The sequence below is a fragment of the Labrus bergylta genome, chromosome 12 (genome assembly GCF_963930695.1).
Source record: "Labrus bergylta chromosome 12, fLabBer1.1, whole genome shotgun sequence".
Taxonomy (NCBI): Eukaryota; Metazoa; Chordata; class Actinopteri; order Labriformes; family Labridae; genus Labrus; species Labrus bergylta.
In genome coordinates this window covers 9,614,864-9,631,664 of record NC_089206.1, presented here as the reverse complement: position 1 = coordinate 9,631,664, position 16,801 = coordinate 9,614,864, and the positions used below count along the sequence as shown (strand labels likewise).

Genomic DNA, 16,801 nt, shown 5'->3' with positions numbered 1-16,801 from the left:
TCCCTTAGCTTTTGTGAGGAATAAGCTGCTTTCCTGCAATAACAAAAAGAGGGAATTGAATTTAGAAAATGAACATTCACTTTTTAAAAGCCTCACAGCTCAGTCCATGAACTCTAAAGAATGGGACTGAAGGGGATAAAAATAAAATAACAGAAAAGAGAATAAAGTTGAAAGTAAGTTAATGTTAATAAGCGCAACGAGTAACGAGACCAGTTAGCTAAAAAACTATGCAAGTTTAACAAGGACAGGGCCCGTATCCTCTTAACAGTAAGTCATGTGTAAATTAGACACTGAAGTGAAAGTTGGCTTTAAGAAGTAGTCAAATTGAGTAACAAAAACAAAAAAACAAAGGGGATCCCTGGCCAGGGAAATTGGAATTAAACGTATAATGTAGGAAATACAGAGAGGAAATAAAGATGACAAATAAAGAAGAGAAGTAAAAGATGAAAAATGAAGATGAAAAAATAGAGATGAAATAAAAATGGAATAAAGTTTTGAGAAAAGAGGAAAAATTAAAGCGCTGAATAAAGGAAAAAATGTGTGCATTGAAGCATGCAGTGTGAAGTAATTGGTTAAAGACAATTTGTTAAAATTTTGGCCAAAGTAAGAAAGTTAGAAGGATTATTAGAAGAATTATAAATGAGTCAACTTTAAGATTTAAGGTGAATCGCAGTTGAAGCTTGTGTGTATGTGTGTCGCTGTACAGCTTGTCTGTGTGTGCGAGGCTGAGGAATTTTTGAAGCCTTGGAGCAGGCTATGTGTGTGCGTTCTTGGAATGTGTGTGTTGCAAGACAGCTTGTGTCTTGTGGGTCTTGTGGATGTTTTTGAGAGATCTGTGAAGCTATGTGTGTAAGTGATCCGGAAATGTTCTTGTATGTGTGGAATTGATAAATAGAATAGATGTATTATTAAATAGGCATATATAGCAGGAGATTGGATAAAGACGATTTTAGTAACTCATAAGAGGGGAAATTTTTGCTTCATCAGTGTTAAAAAAAAACCCATGAGCCTTTGTTTCAGGGGACGTTTATATATTCGTTTTGATAAAAATATGAGCCCTTCAGAGGATGTTTGTTTAATCTGATAAATACATATGAGCCTAATAAAGGACGTTTATACATAAGTATATATAGTATCTGTTTTTTTAACAGAAGTGGACCAGCAAGGACAGTCTGTACACATTCAGGTCGCAAGATTAGAGAAAAGAACAGAAAAATTCCTGATAAAGTTCAAACTGCCGGCTGATTGGAGTGTGAATTTTCTTCTTCTCTTTCTGTCTGTTTGTGTGTGACCACATTATGCTGCGAATTTTGTCTGTTCAAAAGAACGTATAGTCTTGTTTAAAATAGGTGGAGAAGTTTTTACTATCATAGGATACTTTTTGTATTTGGCTGTTGATTGGGAAAATACTGTGGTGATTTTTGTGTGTCTGTAGACTCTCGGCATTAACTGCATTGGGTTTGGAGACGATGTTAACTCTTTGACAGCCAGGTTAGGCTGGAAGCCCTTGAGAAATTTAGGAGGCGGTCCAAGGGGCATTGCCTCAAATAGAGAGCCAATTAGATTACTCCTCTTGATGAGGAGTGGGGAGAGAAAGCGAGCCCCTCCTCCTCCCGGAAAACACACCCCCGGCAGGGAGACAGCTTTTGCCACAGATAGAAGAAAAAAACAAAAAAACAGATAATGTGTTCATATTTCACTGAATTGTTATTGCATTGTGTATACGAATTCAGAGTGACTCTAAGACACTAAACTTTTGTTTTGTTTCCCTTTTGTCTTCTCTGTTTTTACTATGTTGTGCGAGAACTGGAGGAGATGGAATGTGTCTGAACTGGATCAGTCCAAAGGGCAGATGAGGAGATACCTGGCATTACTTCACAAACATTGGGAGCTTGCAGATAACGGCGCGTAGGGATCCTGAATCCAGCTTGATCAAGGCCAGTGTGGTTTTATCCACAAACTCTTTCAACAAACACCTGCATTTCTCTATATGTGAATACATTTATTTATAGTCAACATTTTTGATATATGTTTAGTTTGTTTTCACATATAGGCTTACAGTATTTCTTCGTATATATCACATTGCAATTATTTAGGAGGAAATCTTGGCAACAGACTGACTAATTGAAGCATTTGGTTAATTAATGGAGTATTGTTGAGTTGATTGATCATTTGTGGAGAAGTTCACTAGACTTTTAATTCTGCACTTTTTGTACATTTTGTGTTTTTATATACTCTAGTATATATTTGTAATTACTCCTTTTTTGTGTTATTTAAGTTCTTGCTATTTTTGCTTTATTTCCTTTGTTAACTGTTTTTGCACAAAAATACAGAGAAAAATTCTTTGTATGTGTAAATGTACTTGGCAATAAAAAAACGATTCTAAGAACATCAGTTCCAACTTTACAATAACCATCCAGATAATGATTGTAGATGGTTTACAAACCAACTATAAACCATTGATGAAGTATTAATTATCTGTCTAATACAAGTTTGTAGATGCTTTACAAAGTATTAATAAGGTGTTATTATAATCTTGAGTTCCAACTTTATAATAGCCATCCAAATAATGTTAAAAGACGGTTTACAAATCCTTGGGTAATTATTAACAAACACTTTATAAAGTGTATAAATTGTGGTAATGTGTGAAACAATAAACTGTTAACATAATATAAATTATAGCATTACAAATACATTTTTTTTAAGTAAGGTTATTGTAAAGTGTTACCTGAGTGTCTTATTTAAGTATATGACTGAAGTGTTAAAATGTTCCAACAACCTACAATTACAAGTCAAGCATCTATCTTAAATCACTGCGAGAAGAGGCTTAAATCAGATTGGTACACAGTTTTAGATCATTATCTGAAGCAGGATCTTCTCTCCCTATTCTCCTTATTTCAACCATCAAGGACAGGAAAACCCTTCTTGTTTGACACATTTAATACTTTTGGACGTAATGCAGAAGCTTTCAAGAATTGTCAGACAAAACATTTTAAATTAACATGTGGCCAAACATTATACAGTAACACAAGTGCTTTGGAGTTAAAGGTACTCTCTGTCTCTTTCTGCTGTGTTTGATTATTAATTGGCCTTAAAGTAAAAGCTTTGAAGTGTGGGTAGCTTTAGAGACAGAGACAAAGCTTACAGTAGACCAATTATTGACCAGAAACTAGTGAAACTTGTTTTTCTTTTTGTTTGAAATATAGAAACTTTACTTTGTATTATTATTATAGACTTTTTTAGTGTAAAATGTTTGAAGAAACTTGGCTTGTATTATTGATATTCAGTATTTAAGATATAATCCTCATAGGTCTTGTTTTCACACCTAGGTTTTAAAATAATGTTTTAAACATTTCTCTTCCAACTAACCTTATTTTATGTGCTTACACCCCTAAACTTTAGCGTTGCGTGTTCAGTAGTTTAGTGAGAGCCTTGAAGGAACTGACCACAAAGGTTTGACAAAGAGATACATAATGCAAAGTATTTAACTTTGTTCAGCACGTTTGCTGTAATACAACAGCAGATGGCGTAGTTTGTAGGAGAGAGAAACCTCCTTCCCCATGCATGTCACAGTGACTCCACTACATTTTTTTATGCAGTCTATGATCCATTCTGTTTGTAGACATGGGTCACACCCTGTGTCCTTTACACATCAATTAAAATATTCCTGTTCATTGTTATTCTGAGAACATCTGACAAACAACAAAACATTAACATTCAAATATCTTTTTTATTTGAATACGAAGAGGATGATTGATGATTTAATTTCATTATCAAATCAAAAAATTGGCCCAGCCCAAAACAAACTACAGACTACTGACCAAAAGGTGACACTTAATAGTTATAACGAAACAAACCATCCTGACATTTCTTCCAGGCTTCAGAGACAATCGTGGCCAGCTCATGAACATGAAATTAAATAACATCTCCACCCTGTTATCATCAGAACTCCAAAACATTGAAGGATTTTGAGCTTACATTTCATTAATCAAAGGACATAAAAAAGACATTACAAAAGAAAACAAGATTCCTTCTCAACTTCTTCTAATCACATAGTTCACACAGTCTGTGTTCCTTTGGGATGTTTTTGAATCTGCCGACTTCAAGAGCGAGAGAAAGGATTCCTGTTCTCCGCTTAGCAACCAAAGATCTCTGACTTCTTGATAAGTTTGCTTTAACATGGGATTCAGGAACATAATTGTGCTTAATTTGAACAAATGTCTTAAATGTTGCTTTTAACGAGATATCATTTAACCATTTCTCTTAATATCCAGCAAGTCATTTATTTCTAATTGTGTTCACTCTACATGGTAAATTATATCTATAGATTTATTGTAATTCAGCATCTTCAAAGACAGGGTGAAGATCTGTCGCCCAGGGAAAATTTGACAGTTTACTCCAAAGAAAAAACATCTTATTGGTCCTGTTATCTGACATATTAGTGAAACAATTCCACAGTATCTGTCAAGCATAATACAGTAGGCTGGTGTAGGCAATGCATTTCAAAATAGATGGTAATTTAAATGGTAACGGTAATTTCATGATTTGGTCTTTTCTCAATTGACATTTCCACTGCACTAATTAACAATCATTATCCTGAGAATACCATATGCCTTTGGAGTCATAGCACTCCATAATTATGAGGAACTAATAGTCATAGGATTTTTCCTTGCTATGGATACTGTGGGTATTAAACTAACATTTCCATTTTGTATTCTTATTCTTTACAGAAAGTTAATCCAGCCAACAAATTACAACCCTTTAGTACATTTTTCTGTATGAGCTGCCGTTTCTGTAACTATTTTACCTATAACAATAGTTTTAACAGAGATATTCCACATCCAACTATCTCATGAAGTAGGAACATAGGACTTCAAAATGTCACATTGCAAAGAAGAAAATCCTGCACACTACTATTGCTTAGCATCACCAATTTGATAGAAAAATGTTTTGGTCACTCTGAAGGGTGAATGGGATTTCTTTATTTTCAATCTGACCTATAAGAATCATGCATGGAAAAGGAAAACAGCCCAAATGTTTCAATCAGGGTCCAATGTGAGATGAAAATTTCTAGATATGGCCACATGTCTGTGCTGGAACAATTTAACATCTATATCAAACAGCTAAGCCTTTCTTTAAAACTCGTACTTAATCATGCATAATTCACGGTGCCCGCTGTGTTCGAATTATAATACTATGTGGAAACACAGGCTGTTTTATATTATAATATTCTAAGAACTGGTTTCATTAGTATTTGTTTCTCTTACTAATCCCTGCCTTAATTTCCTGTGCCTTTCTGGTAGTCATGAATAATTGACAGACTCTACTGTGTTGAAAAATCTTTTGCTGTAGTTTTGGACTGCAGTTCAAGAATAGTTAGGGCCATACTGGCAATTAATACCATCAAATATGATGTGTCGCATTGAGTGATGTAAGGGAAAAAGTCTAGTTGACCTTTTACAAATGTCCTATAACTTGTTGCTATTTGTACACGACCTAAAAGTGGGAATCTGTGTACTGTACATTTTGCTTATTGATTTTGATGTTGATTCTTTTTTCTGTATTTAAAACGACACAGAATTTTTTTCAACAATTTGTTTGTTTTTTTATAGACGTCATTCATCAAAATTTAGTAGCGTGTATTTTGATGTAGATGTACACCATATAAATATGCAATATAAAACTTCTGTGTTGCATATTGGCAAATGCAAACAATTACTGACTGCATATAAATTCAAAAAAAGAATACACCCATTAACTAGAGCAGGGATGTCAGAGTTCTATTGGGTCGGGGGCCGGATTTGTTCAAATGAGCCCTCAAGTGGGCCGGACTAATTTTGCCAACATCACTATAACTCAACACATGGATATATAGGCAAATGTATGCTTGTGTAGAAAACTTTAACATTAACATTAATCAGAGGGGTTAACTGTCATTGCAAACTGGATGTTGGCACATGGAAATATTTAAACGTATCACATTACAGAAGAAAATATAAATAATTATGTTTTGTTTGAGATTATTATATTATATTTAAATATTGCTGTTTAAAGGTTATAGAAACTTTGACTCAGGTTATTCTACCTGCCCTGGGATCAGTGCATTAGAGAGAGAGAGAGAGAGAGAGAGAGAGAAAGAGAGACTTTAGATGTGTGTGTGTCAGGCCACAGCACAGTTTGCACTCGTTAAGGTTCATTACAGATAAAACCTGCTCACATGAACAAGTTGTCACAAACACACAGAGTATTTGATGCAAAGACCGAAGTCATCTTCAGGTATTTTATTATTAGGCATTATAAAATGATAACATGTTTCCAAACCAAAAGACTTGAATTGATCCTTAAGCGTTACGCACTGCAGTCTGATCAGCTCCGTGTGGAGTGCACGTTCATCAACTAACTCAGTTAAACGACATTTCATATGAGTCTGGCAGCCCGTTATTCTACGTGTCCGTAATGTCGTGATTTAACTCTGTCACTGACTTTTTTGCGTCTTGAATCTGTGCCATCTCCGTGCGCAATTCGAGACAGCATTTTAGCGCTGCTCCGCGGTTAAACCAGCGGACCTCTGTATAATTGGACAGCCTGTGCGTGATATCGTGAATAGTTTTATTTTTACGGTCTGATGAAAGCTGGTGATAACAACAGGCTACTGCATTTAGAAGTGATGTTGCGCTGAAACTTTTAGGTGATCAACACAACACGTTCACCTTTGGGTGACCTAAAAATGAACCATCTGTAATTAAAAATCAGTTAATATTCATTTTAACTTACTGTTTTTACATTTACCAGAGGTAAAACTAGTCGGGAGATGCATCAGGCTCAAAGTGAGGAGACGTCTGGGCCGTTACGCATGACGGAGATGGTTGTTTTTTATTTGCACGAGCTGCTCTTTGTGGCTCACTCCATAGGAAGCTTTGTTATTATCAGCTAAAACTTTTGTTTTACATCAGTCAAGACAGGAGAAACTGGTAAGAAGTGTGGACAGAACCGAAGACCGCCATGATGCGCGCGCAGTGCAGCGGTGTGCCTGTGGTTAAGTCCCGTAAGCTTTGATGAAATTCTGGCAACTTGTGACCAAATAAAACTAAAGAAATATCGCTCCTTCGATCTCTCTTGAAAACCTGCATTCTGTGTCACCTCTCTCAAGTGTTATCTGATGTGATGTATTACCAGCATAATGCAGGAGCAGCTCGTGCGCTCGGCCACTCGTCTTTTGTATGATTACTCCCTGCTGGGAAGATAATTCAAAGTGCCCCGTTTAATTCATATTCGTATCATGATATCGACCTTTACGTTGCTCATTTTACATAGCTTTTAATACAATTCGGGGAAAATACGTATTACAAATATTTAATTTATAAAAAATCTCAAAATATTTTTCAATACATTTCCTCCTTCTTCCCAAAACGGCTCGCGGGCCGTATGAAACCTGCTGTCGGGCCAGATACGGGGGGCCGTATGTCTGACATCCCTGAACTACAGTATGAAACAACAATGGAGAACTGATGCAACAGACATATTATTATTATTATAATTTATTGTCAAAATAAATAATTGCGGTGAAAAGAGAGAATATACACACCTAACTGGTTAAGATACACACACTTAGTCATGTGTTTCTGAATAAAGTAATATAAATATTATGCTATGTATTGAGAGACATGAATGGAAGAGTGGGACCACTCTTCAAGTGAACACATGGTGCTAAAAATGTTATACATGTTATCACGTTTGTTTGCTTGTCAACAAAAAGGAGGAAACAAAATCGATTGAATCTTTTCAAAATATTTTGTAAAGTACAGATCACCAAAGCCTTACAAAAGGTATGAATTACCAATTTTGAGCATTTTTCTTTATATTCAACAAAGATATTTTACAAAGAAATCGTTTTTAAAAGGTCAACCCATATATGTGTGTTGACTTCATTCATGTAAAACCCTTCAGGGAAATGAACAGACTTGGTTTTTAAAGACCAAATTACCTCCGCAACATGTGTGATGAGCTACACCAAAATTGTCACAGTTGTAGTAACATTGTGGATCACTGGGGTCGGGGACATGCCCTGGCCCTGAACACACTACAGAGCCTGATGCTGTGGTTGTTGTTGGGGCAGCTGTGGTTGTTGTAGGAAGAGCTGTGGTTGTTGTTGGGGCAGCTGTGGTTGTTGTAGGGGCAGCTGTGGTTGTTGTTGGGGCAGCTGTGGTTGTTGTTGGGGCAGCTGTGGTTGTAGTAGGGGCAGCTGTGGTTGTTGTAGGGGCAGCTGTGGTTGTTGTAGGGGCAGCTGTGGTTGTAGTAGGGGCAGCTGTGGTTGTTGTTGGGGCAGCTGTGGTTGTTGTTGGGGCAGCTGTGGTTGTTGTAGGGGCAGCTGTGGTTGTAGTAGGGGCAGCTGTGGTTGTTGTAGGGGCAGCTGTGGTTGTTGTAGGGGCAGCTGTGGTTGTTGTAGGGGCAGCTGTGGTTGTTGTAGGGGCAGCTGTGGTTGTTGTAGGGGCAGCTGTGGTTGTAGTCGGGGCAGCTGTGGTTGTTGTAGGGGCAGCTGTGGTTGTAGTCGGGGCAGCTGTGGTTGTAGTAGGGGCAGCTGTGGTTGTTGTTGGGGCAGCTGTGGTTGTAGTAGGGGCAGCTGTGGTTGTAGTAGGGGCAGCTGTGGTTGTTGTTGGGGGAGCTGTGGTTGTTGTTGGGGCAGCTGTGGTTGTAGTAGGGGCAGCTGTGGTTGTTGTAGGGGCAGCTGTGGTTGTTGTTGGGGCAGCTGTGGTTGTTGTTGGGGCAGCTGTGGTTGTAGTAGGGGCAGCTGTGGTTGTAGTAGGGGCAGCTGTGGTTGTTGTTGGGGCAGCTGTGGTTGTAGTAGGGGCAGCTGTGGTTGTAGTCGGGGCAGCTGTGGTTGTTGTTGGGGCAGCTGTGGTTGTTGTTGGGGCAGCTGTGGTTGTAGTAGGGGCAGCTGTGGTTGTTGTTGGGGCAGCTGTGGTTGTAGTAGGGGCAGCTGTGGTTGTAGTAGGGGCAGCTGTGGTTGTTGTTGGGGCAACTGTGGTTGTTGTTGGGGGAGCTGTGGTTGTAGTAGGGGCAGCTGTGGTTGTAGTGGGGGCAGCTGTGGTTGTTGTTGGGGCAGCTGTGGTTGTTGTTGGGGCAGCTGTGGTTGTAGTAGGGGCAGCTGTGGTTGTTGTTGGGGCAGCTGTGGTTGTAGTAGGGGCAGCTGTGGTTGTTGTTGGGGCAGCTGTGGTTGTAGTAGGGGCAGCTGTGGTTGTTGTAGGGACAGCTGTGGTTGTAGTCGGGGCAGCTGTGGTTGTTGTTGGGGCAGCTGTGGTTGTAGTAGGGGCAGCTGTGGTTGTAGTCAGGGCAGCTGTGGTTGTTGTTGGGGCAGCTGTGGTTGTAGTAGGGGCAGCTGTGGTTGTAGTAGGGGCAGCTGTGGTTGTCGTTGGGGCATCTGTGGTTGTAGTAGGGGCAGCTGTGGTTGTAGTAGGGGCAGCTGTGGTTGTTGTTGGGGGAGCTGTGGTTGTAGTAGGGGCAGCTGTGGTTGGTGTTGGGGCAGCTGTGGTTGTAGTAGGGGCAGCTGTGGTTGTTGTTGGGGCAGCTGTGGTTGTAGTAGGGGCAGCTGTGGTTGTTGTAGGGGCAGCTGTGGTTGTAGTAGAGGCAGCTGTGGTTGTTGTTGGGGCAGCTGTGGTTGTAGTAGGGGCAGCTGTGGTTGTAGTAGGGGCAGCTGTGGTTGTTGTTGGGGCAGCTGTGGTTGTTGTTGGGGCAGCTGTGGTTGTAGTAGGGGCAGCTGTGGTTGTTGTTGGGGCAGCTGTGGTTGTAGTAGGGGCAGCTGTGGTTGTTGTTGGGGCAGCTGTGGTTGTAGTAGGGGCAGCTGTGGTTGTTGTAGGGGCAGCTGTGGTTGTAGTCGGGGCAGCTGTGGTTGTTGTTGGGGCAGCTGTGGTTGTAGTAGGGGCAGCTGTGGTTGTTGTAGGGGCAGCTGTGGTTGTAGTCGGGGCAGCTGTGGTTGTTGTTGGGGCAGCTGTGGTTGTTGTTGGGGCAGCTGTGGTTGTAGTAGGGGCAGCTGTGGTTGTTGTTGGGGCAGCTGTGGTTGTAGTAGGGGCAGCTATGGTTGTAGTAGGGGCAGCTGTGGTTGTTGTTGGGGGAGCTGTGGTTGTTGTTGGGGCAGCTGTGGTTGTTGTTGGGGCAGCTGTGGTTGTAGTAGGGGCAGCTGTGGTTGTTGTAGGGGCAGCTGTGGTTGTAATCGGGGCAGCTGTGGTTGTTGTTGGGGCAGCTGTGGTTGTAGTAGGGGCAGCTGTGGTTGTAGTCGGGGCAGCTGTGGTTGTTGTTGGGGCAGCTGTGGTTGTAGTAGGGGCAGCTGTGGTTGTAGTAGGGGCAGCTGTGGTTGTTGTTGGGGCAGCTGTGGTTGTAGTAGGGGCAGCTGTGGTTGTTGTTGGGGCAGCTGTGGTTGTAGTAGGGGCAGCTGTGGTTGTAGTAGGGGCAGCTGTGGTTGTTGTTGGGGCAGCTGTGGTTGTTGTAGGGGCAGCTGTGGTTGTAGTAGGGGCAGCTGTGGTTGTTGTTGGGGCAGCTGTGGTTGTTGTAGGGGCAGCTGTGGTTGTAGTCGGGGCAGCTGTGGTTGTTGTTGGGGCAGCTGTGGTTGTAGTAGGGGCAGCTGTGGTTGTAGTCGGGGCAGCTGTGGTTGTAGTAGGGGCAGCTGTGGTTGTAGTCGGGACAGCTGTGGTTGTTGTTGGGGCAGCTGTGGTTGTTGTTGCGGCAGCTGTGGTTGTTGTTGGGGCAGCTGTGGTTGTTGTTGCGGCAGCTGTGGTTGTTGTTGGGGCAGCTGTGGTTGTTGTTGGGGCAGCTGTGGTTGTAGTAGGGGCAGCTGTGGTTGTAGTCGGGGCAGTTGTGGTTGTAGTCGGGGCAGCTGTGGTTGTTGTTGGGGCAGCTGTGGTTGTAGTTGGGGCAGCCATGGTTGTAGTAGGGGCAGCCGTGGTTGTTGTTGGGGCAGCTGTGGTTGTAGTAGGGGCAGCTGTGGTTGTAGTAGGGGCAGCTTTGGTTGTAGTAGGGGCAGCCGTGGTTGTAGTAGGGGCAGCCGTGGTTGTTGTTGGGGCAGCCGTGGTTGTAGTAGGGGCAGCTGTGGTTGTAGTTGGGGCAGCTGTGGTTGTGGTTGGGGCAGCTGTGGTTGTAGTCGGGGCAGCCGTGGTTTTTGTAGGGGCAGCCGTGGTTGTAGTTGGGGCAGCCGTGGTTGTTGTAGGGGCAGCTGTGGTTGTAGTTGGGGCAGCTGTGGTTGTTGTAGGGGCAGCTGTGGTTGTTGTAGGGGCAGCTGTGGTTGTAGTAGGGGCAGCCGTGGTTGTTGTTGGGGCAGCCGTGGTTGTAGTCGGGGCAGCTGTGGTTGTAGTCGGGGCAGCTGTGGTTGTTGTCGGGGCAGCTGTGGTTGCAGCAGCGGCAGCTGTGGTTGTAGTAGGGGCAGCTGTGGTTGTAGTCGGGGCAGCTGTGGTTGTTGTAGGGGCAGCTGTGATTGCAGTAGGGGCAGCTGTGGTTGCAGTAGGGGCAGCTGTGATTGCAGTAGGGGCAGCTGTGGTTGCAGTAGGGGCAGCTGTGGTTGCAGTAGGGGCAGCTGTGGTTGCAGTAGGGGCAGCTGTGGTTGTTGTAGGGGGAGATGTGGTAGGTGATTCAGGGAAACCTGAAAGAAAGACAGTCAGATATTGTTTTTATTGATCTTAACCCTTGCTTGATCATCATATTGTGATATGACAGAGCATGACTTTTGAGATTCCTTGAATCTGAACTAGATGTGTTCTAGATATTAAAGTTATAGAAGTATAAAACAGTGGTATATAGAATTTTTCATTGCTAATGGTATTTAATTAAATAAATTGTGAAACCTTTACCTCATAAAAAAGCACATATTTTGATGATTGATTTACCTGGTACAAGCAGATTATGCAGTTGGGTAACGAATGGGCACTTTCCCTGGTTACAGAACTCTCCTCTGAAGTCATCCAGGTCCAGAGACCAGACAAAGGCCCCTCCGAATTTGTTTGCTTTGAGGTAATTGATCTGAGAGGATGAGAAAGACAACATTTCAACAGTCTGTATAAAAAATCAATTTAACAGAATTTTGTACATCAATCACATCAGTCATTTGCAGCCACTAAAAAGTAATACTGTGTTAAAGACAGATGATTACCTTGGTATTTATACTGGTTGTGTCGTCAAATCCAACCCACTGATTTTCTGTTGTGGCATATGGAACTTTCTGATCAGAAATAAAATGGTTTTGTACCCCATCTAGATAAAGGCAAGTCTGAAAAGAAGGGTCAGATTTGGTATTTAGATCTAATAAAAGTAATTATAATTACAAGGATATATATCTGTCAGACAAAATACAGCCAAAACTGTTGGCTAATAATAAAGCCATCAATATAAATGGGTAATATTGAAACCGTGCAGTAATACCTCATAAGAGGCCCAGAATCCTTCTTCACCGGTGTAGCAGCCTTCCTCACCAGGACCACTGGCTGGTGCACCGACAGCGCTTGAATTAGAGGACAGGGAAAAAGCTCGTCCAAAAGCTCCAAGCCCCATGTTCAGTTTTTCTTCAGGTGCTCCCTGGTCCCGCCAGTACTCTAAGGCAGAGGCCTAAGAAGGGAAGACCAATGATCAAAACAAATGGGATACAGGTACATGTTTGAATATAAAGCTGTTTGAAAAAATAAGCCCTTGCTTACAGTGTTAGAGTAGATCGCATCTCCAGTGTCTTGGGATCCCTGGAATAAGGGGCTGTGATGTGCTGTGACACTTTCCCAGGGGCCGTGGAAGTCAAACGTCAACACGTTGATGAAATCCAGGTGCCTGATAAATTAAGAGGAAATCACCTTTACTAAAACAGAACAGAAGCTTTTTATTGTTATTATGGCAGAGATTTCTTAAAAATTATTTTACATGGCAATTTCTTCCACTTCATAGCCAGCATCGATGGTTGACCTCTCAGCAGAGACAGATGCTGCAAGGATTAATCTTTCCTGGTTACTTGAAGTTCCTTCATCGACAAAGGCTGTTTCCAGCTCCTATACAACACAGAAGCATGGTTCTCAGTCTCAGTTAAATGACTTATAATTTCATGCATGGCATTTGCAGTATGGCTTTTTTCTGAAAATGCCGGTTCCAGAGGAGATATTAAGGATCTGACCTTGCAAAGCTCTGTGAATCTCTGCTTGTCCTCTTCAGCTGGGTACCTCCAGTCTACGTCTAGCCCATCAAAATTGAATGCTCTGAGTAGTCTGATTACAGACTGGATGAACACTTCTCTGTTCTTTTGTGATCCCGCCATTGTCCTGAATCTGGTAAGTATACAAAAATAAAAATATAAACACAACTTGGTCTTTAGACTCACGCTCCAGCTATTCAATGAAGGTCTCTGCTCAAACAGAACAAGGCAATCAAAACATGAGATAAGGTGTAAACCAATATTTAGTGTGGATCCAATGTATTATCAACCATGCTTTCCATAGCCTATATATAATAAATGCTGCCAAAAAAAGTGGCAAAATAATCCCCATAATTATAATGTGCAGTCACTGACCTGAGTGTCTGAAATACATATTGCACAAGATTCAGTGAATTACAAACTTCGTTTTTTCATTATTTGGCTGTAGGGGTCAGCTGGGTTGCATTCAATTTTAATGAATTTAAAGCAAAAAACAAGAGTTCCCAACTCTTAAAAACGAATTTGAATTTGCTTGTTTTTGCACAAAGTGCTGAAACTACAACAAAAGGCAAGGCCAATTTGGACGTCAGAGGATTACAACAGTTTGTTAGTAATATGTGTCCTTCCAAACAAGCCTTAATGTCCTTGAAGGTAACTTACTTTTCTGTCCCAAACTTCTCTCCACCAACAGCCAACAGGGTTTTCAGAAGTGGATTTCTACAGGAGCATAACATTTAAATGATGATTTTTTTTTGCATTTTTCATAATTCATTCTTGTATTACAATATAATCTCCACAGTATTTATAGATTTAAGGACTGACCTTTGTTTGAGTGCATTAAACCCAAAGTACTGCTGAACATCATTTACAGTTGTGGGAACCAGCTCATTTTCAATTATGTCAGAAAAGCCAAAAATCAGATGGGTGCACTTGTCTGGATCAATATCTGAAACTCTGAACTTCCCCATAGCTGGTCTGTCTGCTGCTTTGCTGTTATAGTAACACATCAGCCTGGAGGTAGAAGCTATAGACATGAAAGAAAAATCATGATTATTTTAATTATTTATTGTATAGATCAAATATTTCAATGTCCTTACTTACATACATCTGTTTACTTAAGGATATTATATTTCTTCTACAAAAATCGTCCTATGCAGCTATAAAGGTGATGATTGTGATCAATTTGTGTGATGAACTTACCCAAGCTGGCAAGGATCAAACAGAGACCTTCAAAAGAACACATGTGTTCGTATACAGTTTAATAAAATAAAAAAACAACCAATACAAACAGGCTTTCTGACATAATAATTCATGCATTACAGGTAAAAGTTCTAGTTTACTGTTTCAAGTTAATTAATTCAAGTTTTCTGACATTTCTGATATTTCTAAGTACATTGGAGGTAAAATGAATACAAATTCCTCTCAGTGAAAATAACTTGGGGTTACCTAACAGAAACTACCTGCATGAGACAATACACGTGTACACTTAACACTTTTGGAGATGTAGTTTAATCAAACATTCAAAGACACTTATACTTGACCAGGATGTCTTACCTGCAGATAGAGTTAGCTTCCACATTTTGTTGCTATTTGAATAAATTGAAATAGAAAAAAAGAATGAATATGCAGTTCAAAAAATATATTCATTTAAATAAATGTAGAATTTATAATTAGAGATGAATGTGTGTTTCCACAAAATAAATGTGGTCTAAATAACCTCAAGCATGAAAATAAAAACACAACAAATAAAAGGCAATCTTACTAGTGCAGATCATTTTACAGGTAGGTTAAACTTTTACTTAGTCGCAACATTTTGTGACAAAAGACAGTAGAATAATCAAAACTAAGCACCTGTTCAATGGAAACATTTAGGGAGTGGAAAGGGAATGATGCCCAGTAGCCACCCAAGGTATTGTTCCAACACCTGATCCGTAAATACAGGTTTGAGCTGGAAGACACAGAAGACAAACTTGTTAGGCAAGAATTTTCAGCCAACTTCTTCTCTTATCTTTTAATTAACTTTATTGCTAGTTACATATCTGTGTTGCTAGTGAAGCATTTGCTTTGATATAAGCTTACTTTTATGTTTTTTTATCCCATTGAAAATCAGGTCAGGTCTGATTTGACTTAAATGGTACAAAGTTGGCACATGAATTGCCTTTGCCTGACTTAAAACACAACTTTAATGCTTCAAATCCTAACAATATTTAATCAAATATTAATATTAGCTAAATCCAAATTAGAAGAGAAAGCCAGTTAAATGCCGCCTTTTTGTACTCTCTCTGGCTAAAATGTGTCCAGTCAAGCTTGTGAGCTAGTTGGCGAGACGAAGCAGTTGTTGAAATTTATCTTTAACTAACTTTTTAAAACAGAATATTTAGTTTTATAAATGCAAAGTTAAAGGAATACTCACAGAAATAATGTTGAAAGAAGCATGTACTGTTCTTCAACTGTGACTGACGGATGACTGATGGCTGTGGAGTTTTAATACAGGTAGGCAGCTCACAAGGTGTGGAAAAACAGAGGGGGTGGGGATAAATAATGCAATATTGCATTATCTAAAGTGTTCTTGTCTAATTGTTAAGCAACATGGAAGCCGGGTGAAATCACCTGAGATTCCAAGCCCTTTCAATTTTCAAGTATCACTTTTTAAGGAGCTTTCGTCTTCTAGGGGAGAAAAAGAACCCTTCAGTCATCAGTATTAATATCCAATAGAAAACCAACCAGATCACTCAAACTGTGTGATTAGCTTTTTTTTTATCAATGAAACCTTATCAGATCGTGAGCTACAAGTTTATTCTTTGATATCTGCTAAGAATGACCAAGAAGGTTAAACCACTCGCTGAAGATGATACAATAGTGTTGCAATCATTCTGTGGTCCTTTTCCTCTAACAAAGGTCTGTGTCTGGTCTCATTCTTGTAATATTGTGATTAAATGGTCAGTATCTGCAAATCCTAGACCACCCGGACATCCCCCCCCCTCTGTATTCTGAGACTGTGCTTCGTTTTTGTAATGGACTGTAAAACATTGAATGTTTTTATTTTTCAGTCCAGTTATTATGTTTCTCATAGTAGCAAATCATTTAGAAAACCCCTTTCATTGTAACTGTCCAGTACAACACCATCCCAAACAGCAGTCTGTAACCTCATAAGTATTTTATTTTAAGCCCTTTAAGTTGTTGTTATACCTCATAATTTCATAAAATGGATATATGAACATTACAAATATGTAATGTAAATATGTTAAACTATAGTTTAATTTAACTATGTAAGGGGAACCCCAAAACACCACCTGTCTCTGTATAGAAGCAACCTTTTGCCCAGTTAATCCCTTAGCTTTTGTGAGGAATAAGCCGCGCTTTCCTGCAATAACAAAAAGAGGGAATTGAATTTAGAAAATGAACATTCACTTTTTAAAAGACCTTAAAAGATCTTTTTCATAAATTCCATGGCATCAATGAAATAATTTCCAAAAAGAACTACGAAGAGCTTGTCGTATTTCAATTCAATCTTATTGAAAACTGTGACATTCAAAAGCTCCCTGAGCCTCACAGCTCAGTCCATGAACTCTAAAGAATGGGACTGAAGGGGATAAAAATAAAATAACAGAAAAGAGAATAAAGTTGAAAGTAAGTTAATGTTAATAA

General features: G+C 40.2%; 1 protein-coding gene across 1 annotated transcript; it reads right to left on the bottom strand.

Annotated features, from left to right (window-relative positions):
* Window positions 1–99: 99 nt before the first annotated feature.
* LOC110004578 (acidic mammalian chitinase-like) lies at window positions 100–16,009 on the bottom strand. The gene is made up of 14 exons (XM_065961162.1): window positions 15,567–16,009; window positions 15,005–15,101; window positions 14,708–14,739; window positions 14,354–14,380; window positions 13,976–14,177; window positions 13,814–13,870; window positions 13,136–13,286; window positions 12,889–13,013; window positions 12,675–12,798; window positions 12,403–12,585; window positions 12,134–12,250; window positions 11,871–12,003; window positions 10,470–11,626; window positions 100–126 (listed from the first exon to the last, which is right to left on the bottom strand). The coding sequence occupies exons 2-14, from the start codon at window positions 15,019–15,021 to the stop codon at window positions 100–102; spliced, it is 2,352 nt and encodes a 783-aa protein (XP_065817234.1). The 5' UTR covers window positions 15,022–15,101; window positions 15,567–16,009.
* Between the last annotated feature and the right edge of the window lie 792 nt (window positions 16,010–16,801).